At 45.8% G+C, this 20,019-nt stretch overlaps 1 protein-coding gene across 6 annotated transcripts in view; it reads left to right on the forward strand.

The window, feature by feature from the left end:
* Positions 1-19,061, forward strand: part of MRTFA (myocardin related transcription factor A) — a 342,546-nt gene extending 323,485 nt beyond the window's left edge. For 5 of the 6 annotated variants that reach the window (XM_030202867.1, XM_030202876.1, XM_030202884.1 and 2 more), the window contains 3 exons: positions 9,239-9,394; positions 12,112-12,172; positions 17,212-19,061. In XM_030202867.1, the coding sequence (XP_030058727.1) occupies positions 9,239-9,394; positions 12,112-12,172; positions 17,212-17,726 (732 nt within the window). In that variant the 3' untranslated portion in view covers positions 17,727-19,061. Of the gene's footprint in view, positions 1-9,236; positions 9,395-12,111; positions 12,173-17,211 lie in introns of those variants that run through there. The other variant, XR_003942109.1, reaches the window with a different exon arrangement.
* The last annotated feature ends 958 nt before the right edge of the window (positions 19,062-20,019 follow it).

The raw sequence follows: 20,019 nt of genomic DNA on the forward strand, positions 1-20,019 counted from the left end.
GGAGGTTTGTCGTTTGGTGTGAGAGCAAGGCCCTAGAACCTCGTTCTTGCCCTGCACAGAACCTGCTTGAATACCTTCTGCACTTATCAGAGTCTGGCCTCAAGACCAACTCAGTAAGGAATCACCTTAGTGCGATTAGTGCTTACCATTATCGTGTGGAAGGTAAAACCATCTCTGGAGAGCCTTTAGTCGTTCGATTCATGAGAGGCTTGCTTTTGTCAAAGCCCCCTATCAAGCCTCCCACAGTGTCATGGGATCTCAACGTCGTCCTCACCCAGCTGATGAAACCTCCTTTTGAGCCACTGAATACCTGCCATCTGAAGTACTTGACCTGGAAGGTCATTTTCTTGGTGGCAGTTACTTCAGCTCGTAGGGTCAGTAGCTTCAGGCCCTGGTAGCTCATGCTCCATATACCAAATTTCATCACAACAGAGTAGTGCTCCGCACCCACCCGAAGTTCCTGCCGAAGGTGGTGTCGGAGTTCCATCTTAACCAGTCAATTGTCTTGCCAACATTCTTCCCCAGGCCGCATACCCGCCCTGCTGAACGTCAGTTGCATACATTGGACTGCAAGAGAGCATTGGCCTTCTACTTGGAGCGGACACAGCCCCACAGACAGTCCGCCCAATTGTTTATTTCTTTCAACCCTAACAGGCTAGGGGTCGCTGTCGGGAAACGCACCATCTCCAATTGGCTAGCAGATTGCATTTCCTTCACTTACGCCCAGGCTGGGCTGGCTCTTGAGGGTCATGTCACGGCTCATAGTGTTAGAGCCATGGCAGCGTCAGTGGCCCACTTGAAGTCAGCCACTATTGAAGAGATTTGCAAGGCTGCGACGTGGTCATCTGTCCACACATTCACATCACATTACTGCCTCCAGCAGGATACCCGACGCGACAGTCGGTTCGGGCAGTCCGTGCTGCAGAATCTGTTTGGGGTGTAAATCCAACTCCACCCTCCAGGACCCGAATTTATTCTGGTCAGGCTGCACTCTCAGTTAGTTGTTCTTCGTAGGTCAATTTTCTGTTTTACCCTCGCCGTTGCGAGGTTCAATTGACCTGGGTTCTTGTTTTGAGTGAGCCTGAGAGCTAGGGATACCCCAGTCGTGAGAACAAGCAGCCTGCTTGTCCTCGGAGAAAGTGAATGATACATACCTGTAGCAGGTGTTCTCTGAGGACAGCAGGCTGATTGTTCTCACCTACCCTCCCTCCTCCCCTTTGGAGTTGCGTTTTCATCTTTTGCTTGTCATTCAACTGGCGGGAACGGTCACGCACGGGCGGGAAGACGGCCGCGCATGCGCGGTGGGCGTGCCCTGCGTGCGGACCACCCGCGAAGCTTCTTCCAGTTGGTGGGGGCTGCCGTGGACGTCACCCAGTCGAGAGAACAATCAGCCTGCTGTCCTCGGAGAACACCTGCTACAGGTATGTATCATTCACTTTCTTAAGGATCAGATCACACCAAGCCCATCCCCCCCCCCCCCCCCCCCCCCCCCCCCCCCCCCCCCCCAAGTGCTTCAAAGATAATGGAAGGTTTTTAACCCTAAACACGCATATTAAATGGTTGTGTTCCAAGACTTTGGGTAGCTCTATTCCTCCAAATATCCATTGTAAAAGTCTGAGAGCCGTGGCTTCCATCATCACCCTGTCTCTGACTGGCATTAAGTATTGCACATCACAGTTCTGGTCTCTACCTGCTGTCCAAAATGATGCAAAGTCATAAAAAAGGAAAAAAAATATAACCGATACCACAGTCTTCCTGTGATAGATTCTTACCCTTGATGTAAAGTATAATTCTAATATCATGCATTCAGTCACTAAATAATGTTAACAATAAGCCCGTTGGCTGTTGCTTACAACCTGTAGTCCACACTCCGGCCTTTACAGTGTCAGTCACAAAGAGTCCAGACCTTCTGGTGCCAGGTGGTATTGAGGTAACGGTCTGGGAAAAGGTTTCAAGTCCTGCCCGATTCAGTTCACCCACTGACTGACTCCAGTTGGGTAGCATATTGTAAGGCCTCTGTGGATGAGGTAAAGAAACAGGCCTTACCTGCGTGAAGTATTTTCAAGCGTGCTTGGTAAAGCAAGGCAAGTTGTATTTTTTTCATATGCAGGATTTTGCAAGTCGCAGAGAATAACTGGTGCTGTGCGGCCACTGCCACCGAAAAATCTTGAAAGCAGAGAAATCGATGGTTTTCATAATGCAGTGCTCCCACCATCCTGAGGGCCTTTAGAATCTTCTGCTTATGCACGTAGCTGAGCAGTTGGAAGATTACAATTCTCGGCTGGGATTCCCCTGGTCTGACCAGACGTAGGTGGTGAGCACGCTCAATCTTTATCGGGCCTTCTGTTGACTGTAAATTTAGTGTCTTGAGCAGCCTGATCTCCAAGAAGCCTTGTAGTTCAGAGTCTTTTATCATCTCTGGGAGCCCAACCAGCCTAAGGTTGCTTCTACGTGCATGATTTTCCAAATCTTCAATCTTAGATTCTAAATGTTCTAGCTTTTTCTGCAATGTTTGCTGCTGGCTTTCCTGTTGCTGGCATTTATCTTCCACATTTGAAAGTCTCTGCTGGTAGCCTGTCAAATTGGAGTGTAGACATTCTAGTTTTCCATCCATCTCTTCCAATTTGTCCAAACTTTTCTGTAATTTTTGATCAACCAAAGATTCCAGTAGCACTGAGACCTCTGCAGCTATTTCTCCCACCCATGCAGATCTCACTGATGGCGCGCCCAAGGAGCCGTTCTCCACCATCTTGCTTTCCACTGCACGGCCTCGAGCTCCATCTTTCTTCTGGGCTTTCGCTGACATGCTCACAAGTAAGAAAACCCAAAGTTACTCTTTTCTCCTCCCAGGTGCTTCCGCAGTTGATGTCCACAGTAAAACGGGTTTAAGCAATGATCCTGTAGCTGATTGGGGCTAAATGTTAATCGGGGGACCCAGGTGCTCCCCTCTGCGGCTTCCTCTCGCTGGCCTAGCATCACATGATCTCCCTGGTCTTGGCTTTTTTTAAATGGCTACCGAGACTTCAAGCAGTGGCCTCACAAGACTTCTGCAGAAGTCTTGGCAGCCATTTTAAAAAAGCGGAGACAATGAGAGGATCAGCGGCAGCAGGCAGGAAAGTGTGGGGATCTTTCCTGCCCAGAAGAAGCCACTAGACCACCAGGGTACCTTCAGATATGTGCCAGGAGGGCACCCTGCAGCTCAGGGGAGGGAAGGCACTTCCATGGGGATCCTGCAGGACCTGGGCCCATCCCATGGGATTCTCGCAGACCTGGAAGGGATCCCTGCGGGAATCCTGCTATCCCCACTCCCATGCAGCTCTCTACTTCACATTCTGCTTCAGGTTCAAGTGATGCACATGTTGTCTGACAACACCATTGCTGTAACATATGTTAACAAATAGGGAGGTACTAGGAGTGCTGGTGTCTCCTGGAGATGATGAGCTGTGTGCATGGGCAGAATTACACCTGTTATACTCAATGGGCCACGTGGTGGAGGTGGACACTTCCAAGGCGGACTTTCTCAGCCAACAGGCACTGGATGAGGGAGTGGGATTGATGCTTAATTCTCTCAAGGTTCAGAGGCAGTTAGTGGGGACTCTATTAAAGGAGAGGGGCAAAATGTGGTTTGAGGTATGCTTATAAATAGATTTATCCTTCCCACTCCAGAGTGTAGGGACTGCTTCTGAGAAGGCGTATTAGTGGGTGTTACATCATATGATTTCCTTTGGAGAGGGTGTGGTTAAGGATGCTCCTGTTAGATTGGTCATGAGCCCTTGTGCCTAAGTCAAGGCCTAGGGCATACCAAGCTCACGCCACATAGTAACAATGGCCACGAAGCCCAGCACACTCAGGGCGACCAGCGAGCACCACCAGGAATGGGGAATAGACCACTCATACAGACTGAACTGGAATCCACACGTACAGAGTCCAAGCGTAGGGACTGCAAGGCTGAACTGGAACTCAAACACTCACAAGGGAAGGGAAAAGAACATAGAGAAGTCCTGGAAGGGACTGGCACTCGGGTTGCACGCACAGTGCCACTCACAGACACCAATGGAAGGTCACCAGACCAAACAGACAGATATAGACAATAACCAGAATAAGGGAACTCAGACAAAAGACTATAAAGCACCAGAGCTAGATATGGCCAGTCCACAAACAGCAGGTAAAGGGTAAGGTAGACTACAGAGAGAGACTGCTACTAAATATAAAGGTCAGGCGAGGAGCAGTGCTCAACAGATACAGCAGGTAAAGAGTTAAAGCAGACTACAGGGAGAGACTGCTTCTGGGTACACGGGTCAGATGAGGAGCAGAGCTCACAAGAGCCAAGCAAACAGATATGGCTGGTAAACGGTTAACGCAGACTACAGAGAGAGACTGCTACTAAGTACACAGGACAGACAAGGAGTAGAGCTCACAAGAACCAAGCAACAGGTACAGCAGGTAAAGGGTTAATAGGGAAATACAAACAAAGGAAGTAAGCACTTACCACGGACTCAGCCAACACACACAACAGGGAAGGGAAAGGCAGGCACACCGTAAAGCAGTAGACACTGAGAAGCAGAACACAGCTGCACAGTAGCTAAGTGATCAGAGAAGAAACCGGCTGCTACAGACACACACAACAAACACAGACAACAGGAATAAGGGCAACCAAACAACCGAGAATTCACCCTGTGCCACAGGCACAGACTAAGCGGAAAAAAGGTATGCTCACAGCTGAAGGAGACAACACTATGCAGGCAGAGGTATGTTTGGTCTGGCATCTGACATCAGCTGCCTCAGACATCAGCCCAATCCCTGATATGGCCAATCAGGAGCGAGTCCCAGTCACTACCCTGCCTGTCCTACTGGATCATAACAGCTCCTTGGGAACACCTTAGAAACCTCAGAGGCTTATAGAGGGAGATTCTGTTTAAGTATTCTGGCCCATTTCCTTTAAGGGCCTTAAAGATCAGTCCAGTGAAATTCTTGCAGGATGGTGTGATGTGATCATGTTGTTTATAACCATCTATCAGTCATGCTGTGAGGTTCTGAAGCAATTAGAGCTGATGCAAAACCTTTGTATTGACACAGTGTAGGAGTAGATATTGGTCAGCTGATGCCCTCCCTTTAGGGAGTGTCTGTTCTTTGACAAAGATCTGGAGAAGATTAAGAACCTGGGGGAAGCCAGGCCTCAGTGACTCCTGGAGAACTGGGCGTGATCCTGCAACTGATGGTGCCACACCCAAAAATTTATCTGATGTTCCCTGAAGAAGCCCATATAGTGTGAAACCAGGATTTTGGCCAGGTTGGAGCTATATGAACAGTATTGAGAATATGAGATTGGAGTGGATCAAAGTGCTATTCCAGAGACATCACTGATGAGAAGAGTGAATTGATGTAGACTACTTATAAAAAAACTTTTTTTAATTTAATGGACATTAATATTTGTTGGGACACTTTTTACCTGGTGGATTTGAAGGCAATGATGACATGGTGGCACCATGATGTTCCAGTTGATTTAGGTGTTTCCATTGTTATGAGCCTCCATTTCAATGTTTTTAACATTGTTCAGTTTTATAGGTTTATTATTATTATTATGTTTGCTTTTATAACACACTTTATCCCATAGAGGGTTCAGAGTGAGATAACTATAAGATAATCAGTCAATATTCCTGAATCGGGAGAATACATCAAAAACAGAACATTATAAAAGAAACATCGGTTTGAACTGAGGGGGATCTAAGATGGCGGCGATACAGGAAGGCTGAGGAGAACGCTGTTCCACTAAAATCTTGAAAACTTTCATTTTCCTCGCAACAAGCATGCCGAAGAGGAAGGTCAGGCTTAAGGGACCTCCTCTCCCGATCTAGAAGCCCCCTCAGCATGTCAAGCTTCTATCTCAGCCTATTTGGTGTCAACCCCGCATTCGGGCGTTTCCGTTACCAGGGTAAAGAAGAGCCCCGGTCGGTAGGGCGAACTTTCACTCAGCCCGGTAGGACCAGCTACCCCTCCGCGACCGGATGGGGCAACGGTACCGAGAGTACAGATTAAAGGAGACTCGAAGGGGAGGCAAACCTCGTCTCAGGAAGCGGTTGATGGAAATACTGCCGAGGTTATTCCTCGGCCTTCAGTGGAGGGGATCCAGCAATTTCCGACTATGGCATCGGGAGAGGCGACGGTGGAGGTTGCTGCTACTGGTTATTCTCAGGAGGAAATTTCCTTGTGTGCCTCGGCAATTCAGCCACTGAAAAGACCACATGAAATATCACTGGAATTCATTTGGACTGCTCTTGAAACCCTGCACAAGGTTTGCTCTTCTTTTGTATCTGTGTCTTTAAATAATTCTGTGCAAGTAAAAGAAGTCAAGAAAACTATTGAAAATTTTTCCGCTAAACAAACTGGAAACAGACATGGTAAAAGTTCAAGAGAATCAAGCTTAGTTCACAGGAGATAGATTACTTCTTTATCGTAAAATTGAAAACTTAGAGAATATAACAAGGAACTTAAATTTACGAATCCTTAATTTTCCTTACTCAAAGTTTATTGCTCTAAGGGAAATGTTTCATAAGTTTCTTAGAGAGTTATATTTTTTAAATACAAAATTTAAACAGCAGGATACTCGAAAGCAACAGGTAGACCAAGAACAACAGGAAACATCTGTGGATATATTAGATATTTCTACATTTCTGGAACAATCTAAAGAGGAAATCAAAACCAGAGCCACACTTTTGGTCTCCTTTGTATTCCTACAAGATAAAGAAGCCTTATTAAGACTTTATGTTCAAAAAAATCCAACCTGAATTTTTAGGAGGGAAAGTGTCAATTTTTCCTGATATTTCCAAACGGACTCAACAAAGGAGGAAAAAATTATTGGAGATGAAACAAGAGACACTTTCACTAAATGATCATTTCCAGTTGTGATTTCCATGCAAATGTATTCTTTTCTTTAAAGACAAAAAAAATAGTGTTCTTTGAACCTCTTCAATTGCGCAGTTTCTTAAATTCACAGGGTAGCAAGGGAGGAGAACCAAATGTTTAGCTGATCAAGAGTAAAAGGGGTAACTACCTGTATTTTTATTTTGTAATATTTCTTATATCCAACTTCCTTTGGACAAAATCATAGGTCCCTCTCTTACTTGTGGACTAATTAACCAATAATTTAATTTATGGTAGTCATTTTTCTTAGAATGTATTTTCTTTTGGATATTGGTGTATTCTTTCCAAGATTGTAGTATCTTTGTATTCAATTGAAAATTTTATAAATAAAATAAAAGTAAAAAAAAAAAAAAAAGAAACATCTGTTATACAAATAAGCCTTCAAATGTTTATGAAATTGAACATAAGACTTTCAAGAACATATTTCACACGGAAGAGAGTTCCTGATCTTAGCAGATTGGTAAAAGATAGAATATTCATGAAAATATTTGTCTCAATCCATTTACAGAATTAATTGTCAGTTGGAAGCTGTCTTTGATAATGATTTTGAATGATATTTCCACATTTTTTCATATGTTATAGTGTTGAATTGGAGGTTTGTGGAAAAACATTTATGTACCATTTGAAAAACTTGATTTCAGAAAAGAAACAGGCCATTCATTTCCATTGCTCAGAAGTAAAAAGAATTGTAAAATACCTGTCATGCTTGCAGTTGTACCATTTACTCTGTGCTTATAACTGAAAGTCCCTGCATAACAACATATTCTGAAAAGTGAAACAGAAGATATATAGTACAAGGTTTACAATCACCAACAGGTAACTACTTATACAGCTACTAGTAAAAAAGGCCCGTTTCTGACACAAATGAAACGGGCGCTAGCAAGGTTTTCCTCGGAGTGTGTATGTTTGGGAGAGTGTATGTGAGAGTGAGTGTTTGAGAGTCAGAGTGAAAGTGTGAGTCCAATCCATGCTCCTCTGTCACCTGGCCCCTCCATTCATCCCTATCCAGCAATTCCGCTGTCTCCCTGAGGCCTGCCCTGCAATCCATATGCATCCATGGCCATCTGTCCCCTCCATTCATCCCTATCCAGCAATTCCCCTCTCCCTGAGTCCTGCCCTTCCAATCCATGCCCATCCATGCTCCTTTGTCACCTGGCCCCTCCATTTTTCCCTATCCAGCATTTCCCCTCTCTGCCTGAGGCCTGCCCTGCAATCCATATCCATCCATGGCCATCTGTCCCCTCCATTCATCCCTATCCAGCAATTCCCCTCTCCCTGAGTCCTGCCCTTCCAATCCATGCCCATCCATGCTCATCTGTCACCTGGCCCCTCCATTTTTCCATATCCAGCATTTCCCCTCTCTGCCTGAGGCCTGCCCTGCAATCCATATCCATCCATGCCCATCTATCCCCTCCATTCATCCCTATCCAGCAATTCCCCTCTCCCTGAGTCCTGCCCTTCCAATCCATGCCCATCTGTCACCTGGCCCCTTCATTTTCCCTATCCAGCAGTTGCCCTCTCTCCCTGAGGCCTGCCGTGCAATCCATATCCATCCATGCCCATCTGTCCCCTCTATTCATCCCTATCCAGCAATTTCCCTCTCTCCCTGAGCCCTGCCCTCCCAATCCATGCCCATCCGTGCTCCTCTGTCCCCTGCCGCCTCCATTCATACTTTTCCAGCAAGTCCCCTGTCTCCCTTCCATGACCCCCCCTTGCATCCATGCTCCTCTCTCTCCCATGTCCCAGCCTGGCCCGCCCTCTTCTCCCCCCCCCCCCCCTTCGCATCCATGCTGTCGTTTCTCCCCTGCCCTCCCGCTCCCATTGTTGTACTTTAGTGGCCACCCTCTTCTCTCCCCCCAACATGTTTTTTTTTTTTTTTCTTGTTTTTAAATTTACCTCCGTGGCTGTTCCGGCAGCGAAGCGTCAGGGAAGGAGGCGGCGCTCAGCCTCTCGACGTCTAGGTTTCCCTTCGCTGTGTTCCGCCTTCTTTTGACGTCATCCTTGACGTCAGAAGAAGGCGGAACACAGCGAAGGGAAGGCTAGACGTCGAGAGCGCCGCCTCCTTCCCTGACGCTTCGCTGCCGAGCGTTGCGATTGGTTGAGTGTCATTGCTCCGCCCTCGACATCATCACGTTTGATGCGTGGGCGGGGCAGACACAATGCGATCTCACCCCCTTCACTTAGAATGTTGGCTAACTAACAGAGGCTTCATTAGAACGTTGGAGGTGCGTTTTATATAGAGAGATGTTTTGGGACACTAGGTCACAATTTCTATTGTTGTTTTTTTGTTTTTTTAAATATTTTCCTACACTTTCAGGCACAAAATTCATCGCAGCCAGGATCCCCCTGTCGGCCAGTGACCCAACTGGATCTAGAGCCACAGAATGCACTCTTCACCTCTCCCCCACCAAATAGGATGAAGGAACTACCAGGGTATGAAGAGGCTATGAAGCAACATCCAAAGGCCCCACAGGTACACTTTGGGAAGAGAAAAGGGATTCTATCAGGTGACCAAGAGGGAGGATATTCTTCTACATTTTGAGAACACTGACACTAGCTGTTCTCAGGGCCCCACTGGTGGTTAAAGCAGCCCTGGGCAAAGTTTTGAGAATGTCCCCCCCCCCCCCCCCCCCCCCCTTCCCCCTCAGGTCCAGTGGCACTGCTTTATTAGCCCCCTGTTGAAAAAAATGTGGCATAAAGACACAGAGCCATTGTCTAGACTACACTGCTGATGGCTCTACCTGTTCCTCCCCTCAGAAACAGGCAGTCCATGTCAGAAGGGGTGGTACTGGCAGAGTAATCAGCAACATGGCCTAGATAGCAGCTGCACTCTTTAAAAAGCTAGACTAGAGTCCAGAGATACCAAGTGTGGCCCATTCCAAAGAGTGAGATTTACCACCCCAGTGAGGAGGTTTTTCTTGGCGATGCGTTCGGTGTATAAATTTGGCACGGTGGTGAATAGACTGAGGCCTAAGGAAGGGCTGCTGGCTATCCTTATTAAGAAGTAATGCCTTCTTAATAAAAATAGATTTCTGTATTATGGGTGACATGTTAGCATATTTTAAACTCGATTATTTCAAGCATTTACAACACTAAACCACATACATAGCTATAGAATCATTTCAGTTGTATTTAAAATCTTTCAAGAGGTAGTATCTCATAAATTTAAACCTGATCAGACACAAGTCTGCTATAAAGACAACTGTTTAACATACATCAGATCTGCAAAATGTTCTAAAACCTGTCTGATATGAGAAATTAAAATTGTATTAAAGTTTTGATGTCATCTCAGTAAAGCCAACAGACAATCCCTCCACAGCAAAACATTATGCAGAAATTTGTGCAGAAACACACTCAGAACCTAACTTTTGTGAACCATTCCCAGGACCCAGAACAATAGAGTAACCTAGTGGTTAGTGCAGTGGACTTTGATCCTGGGGAACTGAGTTCGATTCCCACTGCAGCTCCTTGTGACTCTGGGCAAGTCACTTAACCCTCCATTGTCCCTGGTACAAAATAAGTACCTGAATATATATGTAAACCGCTTTGAATGTAGTTGCAAAAACCTCAGAAAGGCGGTATATCAAGTCCCATTCCCCTTTCCCTTCATGAAAAGGCAGCATTGTAAATATTTCACTAGGCCATACAACACCAATACACCACCTAGTAAGAAAACAGAACAAATGGGACTGTAACAAATCTGTACACAGAAGCAACCTGCTAGCAGAATACAGTACCTTTGTCACATGCATAAAACCCAGTCAGACCCTCAACAAATATGAAACAAGGACCAGTAGTAGAGACATGAAGGCAAAAAATGGAAATGAAAACCACCTGAAGGTCAGACTACTACTACTACTTATTTTATATCTCTGCTAGATGTACGCAGCGCTGTACACTGAACATATAAGAGACAGTCCCTGCTCGACAGAGCTTATACAATCTAATCAAGACAGATAAACAGGACAAATAAGGGATAAGGCAGTCTCTGTGTATACAGCAATATTAGAGAAATAGGAGCAAATGTAAGCTATCCGAGCTGTGTATTTCCTAAAGCTGATGTACTCCAATTAATAAATTCAAAATAAAATACTTTTTTGTACTTCTTCCATTTGCTTTGGTCCCAGTATCTCTTTTCTGCTTTTCTGGTTTTTTTTCCTGTCTTTGCAGGGTCTCCTGTCCATTCAACATATCTTTTCTGTCCATCCCTGTTTTTCCCAGCATCTCCCTCTGTGTTCCCCTATCCCCATCATCTGCCCTCAGTGTCTCTTTCCTTCCCCTATAGTCAGCATCTCTTCTCTATGTCCCTGTCCCTATCCTCCCTCTCTGCCCAGCATCTAGTCTGTGTCCCTCTTCTTCCGCTCTCTTTTCTTCCTTGCCCCCCTACCCCACTCGTTGCCAGGGTCAGCATCTCTCCCTCTTTCTCTTTCCTACCCTGCCCTTACAGTCTGGTATCTCTCCATCCATGGGTCTGTCAGCTCCCCCTGTCTCTTCCCCCTCCCCCAAATCTGCTCTTTCTCTCTCTTCCCTACTGCCCCCCCAGTCCATCATCTCCCTCCACATCCCCACAGGTCCAGTGTCTGTCTCTCCACTTCCCCCTCTCCTTGGGTCAAACATCTCTCTCTCTCTCCCTTCTTCCCTCCTCCCTGCAGCCCTCCAGACTTCCCTTCGGTGGCTGGCGACAGCAGTGATTGAGAGGTTGCCTTCAGCTGGACCTGATCTGATGCCTTCACTTTGCCTCATCCTGCCTCTTCTGATGCAATTTCCTGTTTCTACATGGGCAGGATGAAGCAGAGAGAAGGCCCAGAGCTGGCTGGAGGGAACCTGTCTTAATAGCTGTTGCTGCCAAGTTTGGAAGACCACGGGAGGGGGGGGGAGAGAGAGAGAGAGATGCTGGACATGGTGATGGGGAGGGAATGGGTGAGAGAGATTGGATTTATCTATGGGCTACTGGGTAACTGGGCTTCCTTTTAGCAGGGGCTAGGGTAAGCTGCCCCTTTTGCCTATGGGTAAAAGCGGCTCTGGCTATTCTAAATCTAAAAGGAAGATGAGGCCCAGGTAAAACTGTAAGCAGGAATCTGATGAAACCGTTAATGGGCCAGGTATAATTAAAGGTTTTCCTCCACTGTCTCTTTAGATTGGTTTGACTCAGTGTTTGAAACTAATACATAGCAATGTTTTTATTTCTAGGCAAGCCGGTCATCAAGCCAGCAGATGGATGACTTGATTGACATTCTCATTCAGAGTGGAGGTAAGAAAGGCTTCCTCAGAGCCTCAGCCAGACAGTAAGCTTCAAGCCTCGTAATGTGCTTAGAAATGGGATAGCCTGGTGGCTCAGTTCTACACAGAGGGACCTGGGTTTGATTCTCAGCTCAAGTTCTCTACTTCCTAGGTTGGCCAGGGCTGGAAATGTCATTTATTTATTTATTTATTAGGATTATTTACCGCCTTTTTGAAGGAATTCACTCAAGGCAGTGTACAGTAAGAATAGATCAAGCATGAGCAATAGGCAATTACAGCAGTAAAAATATTCAAATAACAATACAAAGTATGGCATAGTATACTACTTACAATGTCAACATAGTATGTAATAAAACATTTTAATTGATAGTGAAGGGTAAAGCAAAGATGGAACATATAGATAGGTAAGAGAGTTAGAAAGTGAGGTGACTAATTTAAAGAAAGTTGCACATGAGTTCAGAGCAATGGTTAAATATTATCTCAGCTAGGGTAGGAGTGGATAAACATGTCCTGCTGCAGTATGTGCAGCCCGTGTCACTCCTTGTGTGTGTGAGTGAGAATAACAAGTTAGTTACTTCTTCCATTAAAGGCCTGATTGAAGAACCAAGGTTTCACCTGCTTCCTGAAGTAGAGATAGTCTTGTGTTAAGCGGAACCTTTCAGGCAGTGCATTCCAGCGTGTGGGGGCTACTCCAGAGAAGGCTCACTTGTGGGTATCACATCGTGTAATGTCTTTTGGAGAGGGTGTGGTTAGTGATAGTCCTTGAGAGGACCTTAGTGTCCTTGGCAGTGTGTAGAGAATCATCCTATTCTTCAGGTACTCAGGGCCATTTCCTTTAAGGGCCTTGAAGATCAGACATAGAGTTTTAAATTTAGCCCTGTATTGTACAGTCAGTGACATTTTTGCAAAAATGGTGTGATGTGCTCGTCACTTGCAACCTTCTATGAGTCTTGCTGCTGCATTCTGAATCAGCTGGAGCTGGTGCAGGCCCTTTGTAGTCAGACCATTGTATAGTGCATTGCAGAAATCCAGTCTTGATGTTGTTATGGCATGCACAACTAAGATAAGATTTACCTTCTCGATGTAAGGAGAGAGGCAGCGTAGCTGTCACAAATAGAAGAAGCAGCTCTTGAAGGTTGCTTGGATTTGGAGAATCAGAGTAAGTGTTGAATCTAACTGTATTCCAAGGTTCTTGACTTGTGATTTGAGGGGGGAGTTCATACTTCCCAAAAGGGATTTTGATGTCAGGTACGTATCCACTTGTGTTAGGGACCCAGAGAAGCTCAGTTTTACTTGGGTTCAGGCAAAGTTTGTTGTGTTTAGCCCATTCTTGAATTGATGTTAGGCAGGTAATCAGTTTATCCAAGGTTGTAGGTAAGTCAGGTTCAGTGGGTATGAGTAGCTGCTCAGCTAGTGGCTTGAGGTAGATATTGAACAGAATAAGTGACAGTATTGATCCTTGTGGTACCCCGCAGGTCAGTGTCCATGGTGGTGATGAGTTGCTGCCAAACATTATGGATTGTTGCCTGTCTGATAGGATCTGAATCAGGCAAGTACTGTTCCATTGATACCTGTTTCTGTCAGTCATGCTAGCATGATATCATTATCCACAGTGTCAAAAGCTGCTGAGAAATCTAGCAGTACTAACACTGAGGCGAATCCCCTGTCTCGGTTTCTGTGAAGATCCATCTAGTAGGGCTACGAGAACCATTTCTGTTCCATAACCGGGTCTGAATCTAGATTGACATGGATCTAGCCAGTTTCTCTCTTCTAGCCAATCATTAAGTTGAACACAGACGGTTTGTTCTATGGGTTTCCCTAGAAATGGAATGTTGGATACTGGCCAGTAACTTTCAAGTTTGTCCTGGTCAAGGTTGTTTTTCATTAACAAAGGGTGAACCACTGCCCTTTTTAATGCTGTGGTAGTTGCCCATTAGGAAGAGAGGTGTTCACAATTTTTGTGGCGCCTTCTATAAGTCCTATACTTGCCTGCTGCACTATCTTTGATGGGCAGGGGTCGAGGGAGTAGGTAGTTGGTCGAAGGTCTCTTAGGATTTTGTCAAGACTGTCCTCTGTCATTGGGTTAAAAGTGTCCCATCTCTTTCTGTGAGGAAGGGGCGAGTTTGTGCACCCCTGGTTAACTGGTTGGGAATTGGGTGGGATTACCTGTAAATCCTGGTGGAGACTTTTAATTTTGTTGGCAAAGTATGCAGCAAAATCATTGCAGTTCAGTATAGACTGGGCAGGCTGGTTCTGTTGTGGGGGTTGCAGTAGGCAGTTTACTATACTGAATAACTGCTTGGTTGAATTGGAAGCCTGTGCAATGCATTGAGAGAAATACTGTTTTTTGGTTGCTGTTAAGGCTTGGCAGTACTTTGTCATGTGCTTCCTACAGTTTAGCCTGTCTTCATCCAGGCAAGATTTATGCCATCTCCTTTCAAGTTTCCACCCTTCGCATTTAAGGACCCGAAGTTCTAGAGGAAACCAAGGTGAGCGTTTGTGAGTGGGGCATAAGACCTTTTTGGTGGTGCCATTTTGGCTAAGTGTGTATTCCAGATGTCAACCTGTTCTGACACTGTAGTTGTCTTTTCATCCACATGTGGATAGTCCAAGGCCTCTAGGAAATTCTCAACGGCCAGCTTTTTTTTGTCTCTGATCTTCCAAACTCTGGGAGGTGCCATTTGTTTCAGGTGACCACTTAGGGAAAATTTAATTAGAAAATGGTTTGACCATGATAGGGGTGTTATTTCAATACTGTTACCCAGAATTCTGGGATATCCGCCCCTTTGTAGAACACCAAGTTTACTATCCAGCTCGTCTTCTGACACAAATCAGGAGATGGGCGGCCTTCTCTCAGGGCCAGCCAAATCGGCATAATCGAAAGCCGATTTTGGCCGCCCTCAACTGCTTTCTGTCGCGGGGCTGGCCAAAGTTCAAGGGGGCGTGTCGGCAGTGTACCGAAGGCGGTATGGGGCGTGGTCAAGAGATGGCCGCCCTTAGACGATAATGGAAAAAAGAAGGGTGTCCCTGACAAGCATTTGGCCGACTTGGTCCATTTTTTTTCATGACCAAGCCTCAAAAAGGTGCCCCAACTGACCAGATGACCACCGAAGAGAATGGGGATGACCTCCCCTTACTCCCCCAATGAACACCAACCCCCTCCCACCCAAAAAAAAAAAATTAAAAAGCATTTTTTACCAGCCTCAAATGTCATACCCAGCTCCATGACAGCAGTATGCAGGTCCCTGGAGCAGTTTTTAGTGGGTGCAGTGCACTTTAGGCATGCAGACCCAGGTCCATCCCTCCCCTACCTGTTACACTTGTGGTGGTAAATGTGAGCCCTCCAACCCCCCCCCCCCCCCCAACCCACTGTACCCACATCTAGGTGCCCCCCTTCATCCCTAAGGGCTATGATAGTGGTGTACAGTTGTGGGGAGTGGATTTTGGGGGGGCCCAACACACAAGGTAAGGGAGCTATATACCTGGGGGCAATTTATGAAGTCCACTGCAGTGCCCCCTAGGGTGCCCGGTTGGTGTCCTGGCATGTGAGGGGGACCAGTGCACTATGAATGCTGGCTCCTCCCATGACAAAATGCCTTGGATTTGGTCGTTTTTGAGATGGGCGCCCTCAATTCCCATTATAGGCGAAAACCGAGGTCGGCCATCTCTAAGGTTGGCCTAAATGCTGGGATTTGGGCCATCCCCGGAGATGGGCGCCCCCGTTCAATTATGCCCCTCTATGTGACCCTGTTCGTGGGTTGGCAAATTGATCACCTGTGTAAATCCAAGTGCTGTCATCCTGTCCAGAAAGGCAGCTGTGGTGGTATCTGGGGTTTCAATGTGTAGACTGAAATCTCCCATGATCACCAGCCTAGGGTAATTCAGGGTCACTTGAGTAATCAGGTCTTGGAGTTCTTGCACAGATAATGTGTTGTTACGAGGTGCTCAGTATACTATCAGCAGCCAGTTTGATTTCTCCTCTTCAAGTTGGATTAAAAGATATTCTGATTCATGTAGCTGGGGGATGGATATTCTGCGCAGTTTGATTGTGTCCCGAATCAAGACTGCTAACCCTCCACCCCGTCTTCCTGATCTTGGTTGATGTTGGATGTTGAAACCTGTTGGGCATAGTTCAGCCAGTGGTAAACCCCCACTTTCATCTAGCCTGATTTCACTTATTCCTAGGATGTCAAGATGCTGTTCATTTATGGCATCATGGATCACAGAGGATTTCTTTGCAGCTGATTTGGCATTCACCAGTCCTATAGTTCCCAAGGGTGGTCTGGGGGTGCGGGGGCCAGCATTGATGTGGCAGTGAGGTGATCTTTTAAATACTGTTGTGTTTCCGAGGGAGCAGTAGTTTGGTTCTGTGTTTGTGTAGATAAGGTTCTTTTTTATTGACATTTTTGCTAAGGCAGAGTAATTTTTCTGCAGGAATGATTCATTTTGCAGTTTTGTTGTTAATATAGATATGTTCCAGGTCTGAAGGGAAGTCTGTCTATGATTTCTCACTTTTTACCTGTAAAGGGCAGGTTTTAGATTAGATTAACTGCTTTTGGTAAAAAATTGCAACGTGTGTGTGGGGGGGGGGGGGGTCTTTTTAATGTTAATATGCTACCATTATGGTTATACAGATAGATAGAGGTGGGATGTAGTTCAGGTGGAAGGTACTGGATGCTAAGTGTTCTGCTGTTAGGGATCACAACAGTTTTATGCAACAACAGAGTTCCACTTATTAGCTGTGGTAATAACTCTAATGCGACTCCCCCTCCTTGTTCTTAAATCCTTGTAGCAGTGACCTGGATACATTTTAGGGCCCTTGTATTCTTGAAAAATCTAGAAATGAATCTAAATTTTAAAATACAATTAAGAAACTGTCCTTACATTTCAAGCATTATGTTTTTTGATCAGTGTAAGCTTCAGTCTGCCAGAGAACAAGATCTCCTGGGCCAATCTCTTTAATAAAATGAAACTTCTGTAGATAGGAGAATATAAAGTTGATTGTGTCTGTTCTGATCTTTCCCAACCCCTCTCTTTCTCTCTTTACAGAAATTTGCGCAGACTACAAGGAGCAGCCATCGCCCACTGGGAAGGAGATGCACACATCCTCTTCCAAGTCCTGTGCAACTATGAGCACCTCCCTTCTAGCCACCCACTCTCCTACTGGCCTTCCTTTGCCAGTTCCCCTGGGTCCAATCACAACCCCAGGGAGGCTGGAGACCTTTTTAGAAAGCGCCACAGGAGCATCACTGCTGACGGCAGACCAAGACGGGATGGTCCCCATGTCCCTGATCGATGACCTCCACAGTGAAATTCTCAGCAGCTCAGCCTTCTTGGACCATCCTCTTTCTCCCATGGACACCTCAGAATTGCACTTTACTCAGGAGAGTGCCAGTACGGCCCTGGACCTTTGTGACACAAACCTGGACAGCATGGACTGGTTGGAACTGTCAGGTGTACCTGCCATGAGCCTGGTACCACTGAGCACCACCACACCCAGCCTCTTCTCCACAGACTTTCTTGACGGGCACGATTTACAGCTGCACTGGGATTCTTGCTTGTAGCTTATTTTGTCAAAGGACTAAAGGGTGGGACACCCTTGCCTGTAGAAAAAGAATGCGGAGGTAGGAGGAGGGAAGCTATGCAGGAAAAATCAGTTAACCAAAAATCACGAGGGGCTGCATTACTGTAAGCTCCTGATGCTCTGGCATACGAGTGTGGCAATGGCAGGTGCGGGAATAGACATGTCGGATAGGGAGGAGGAAAATGTGTTTTGGAGTCGTGTTCTGTTTTGGTAGGGCTGTTGCTGAGGTTTGGAAGCACACTTCTGCTGTTTTGAGGATCTTCAGAATCTGTTGTGATGATGCTGTCCAGCCACAATCAGTTTGATTCATCTGGGGAAGATGGACAGGGAGAATACCTGCAGTGTTTTTTCCTCGTTAACTGTGACAGCAGCACACTTACAATCAATCCAGTGTGGTGCTAGGAGAGCACAGATGCATGGTCTCCTCTCTTACCAAAATTAAAACCCTGCCAGGCAGGAGGCACCCCCGTCACCCTCCTGTTAAACATACACCCAGATACTGATTTATCACCTCTGACTACAGCTGAGCTCTGCCTTTCCAGAAGTCACTGGCCCAGTCTCTGGGCTGTTTGTGTTTGTTCAACCTGTCACCCCTAAGAAGGTCCTCTGACAGTGCTTCCCTTATTCTACCAGGCTTTTCTCTACAACAGCGGGTGTAGTTGCATGTTGTGATAGACATGTACATGGTAGAGGGGGGCGTTTGCCTAGGAACCAAACCACTGGTAAGCCATGCTTCATAGAAAGAGGAGGAGGTATCTTTCTCTCTCTCGAAATAAAATACTTGAGTGGGTGGGAGGGGATTCTAGCCATGTGACTGCCCTGACCTGCCAGTGGACTGTTGCGTTAGTCTTAAGCTTAGTGGAGGCAGACAGAGCTGTGTGATTTGCTCACCATAAAGAGATGCTTCTCACTGTGCCATACTCGGCAGAGAAGGCATTTCCTGTGGCACCAAACAGGAAGCAGGGGGGTGGGGGGAATGCTACTTAAATCCAAACTTTGCAAGACCTACATCTCGCGGTGTGGAAACGCAGCACTGCCAAACCACTGGCTCGGCTGACACTGGCTGTGTTTTTCCCTCTTGTCCTGAGAGGATTTAGGAAACTTGAAAATCCAAGGGGTGGAGGGTGGGTGTCCTTCTGTTAGGGGTCACTGTTTGTTTTGGGGAGGGTGGGGTCTCCTCCCCACCAGATTTACCTAAATGAATGCTGGTTAAAAAAAAAAAAAAATCATAAACTCTGAAATAGTTGATTGTGAAGTGTAATGACTATCTTTTATAAACAAGGACAAAAAATAAAGTGAAAAAGGTAAAATCTCATGTGGCATGACTGTGTATTTCGCATTCTAGTGCAGTGTTGCTGGATGATTGTGATCTGATTGGGTATCTGTGTGTTGTGGGGTGGGGGTAAAAATGCAGGAGAGAGCAGTGTCTTTCAAATTTCCAGATGCTTCAAAGGAGCTCTAAAATCTTTACAGTGACAGTCTGTGAGAAAACGGCTAAATTGTTGGGGGCATGTGACACCTGGTCAGCAGCAGTGTCATCTGTCAAGAATTTAGGTCTTATTGAGGTCCATCTCCTCCCCTAACCATTCGGGTTTCTGTATCACCACATCTTTTTAATTTTTGGTGCAAAGATTGTGTTCTTTAGCAGAATTGAAAGCTTGACTTCTCCAAAGACAGCAGGCCGCTTGTTCTCACATGTGGGTTGACGTCCGCGTCGGCCCAGGAATCAGACAGCATTTTGCAATCAAAATATAAAAAAAGTTTTGCCAGAGTCTTCTGGCGCGCATGCATAGACTGATTTCCCGCCCATCGTGTGAACGCATTCCCTCAGTTGTTTTTTCTCTGCGTTGAGGTGCGGTGTTGGTTTTTCACTGTTCCTCTCAGGCCCAGGAGAGAGTCTTGGTTTTTGATTTTTTTCTTTATTATCGTTTCTAAAAAAAAAAAAAAAGTAGAGAGTTCCTTTACTTTTCTTAGTTGTTCTCCCTTTTGAAGTTTTCTTTCTTTTTCGACGCGGCCAGGTTTTTTTTCCCTTATTTTTATGCCTTTTTCTTTTAACAATACTAAATTTGAGGCAAACTACCAATATTCAATCTGGAACCATATGAATATCTAATATGGAACTTCCTGGTATCCAGTATAGATTCCGTGTGTATTCAGTAAAGCTTGTTCACATCTATCTTACTCAAATACTTTAGCTTTTTAATCACTTTAGATATACTTTAATACACTTCCCAGTGACCTCAGTGATGTTCACCGCCAACAATATATAACAT

This window comes from Microcaecilia unicolor, chromosome 1 (assembly GCF_901765095.1).
Source record: "Microcaecilia unicolor chromosome 1, aMicUni1.1, whole genome shotgun sequence".
NCBI lineage: Eukaryota > Metazoa > Chordata > Amphibia > Gymnophiona > Siphonopidae > Microcaecilia > Microcaecilia unicolor.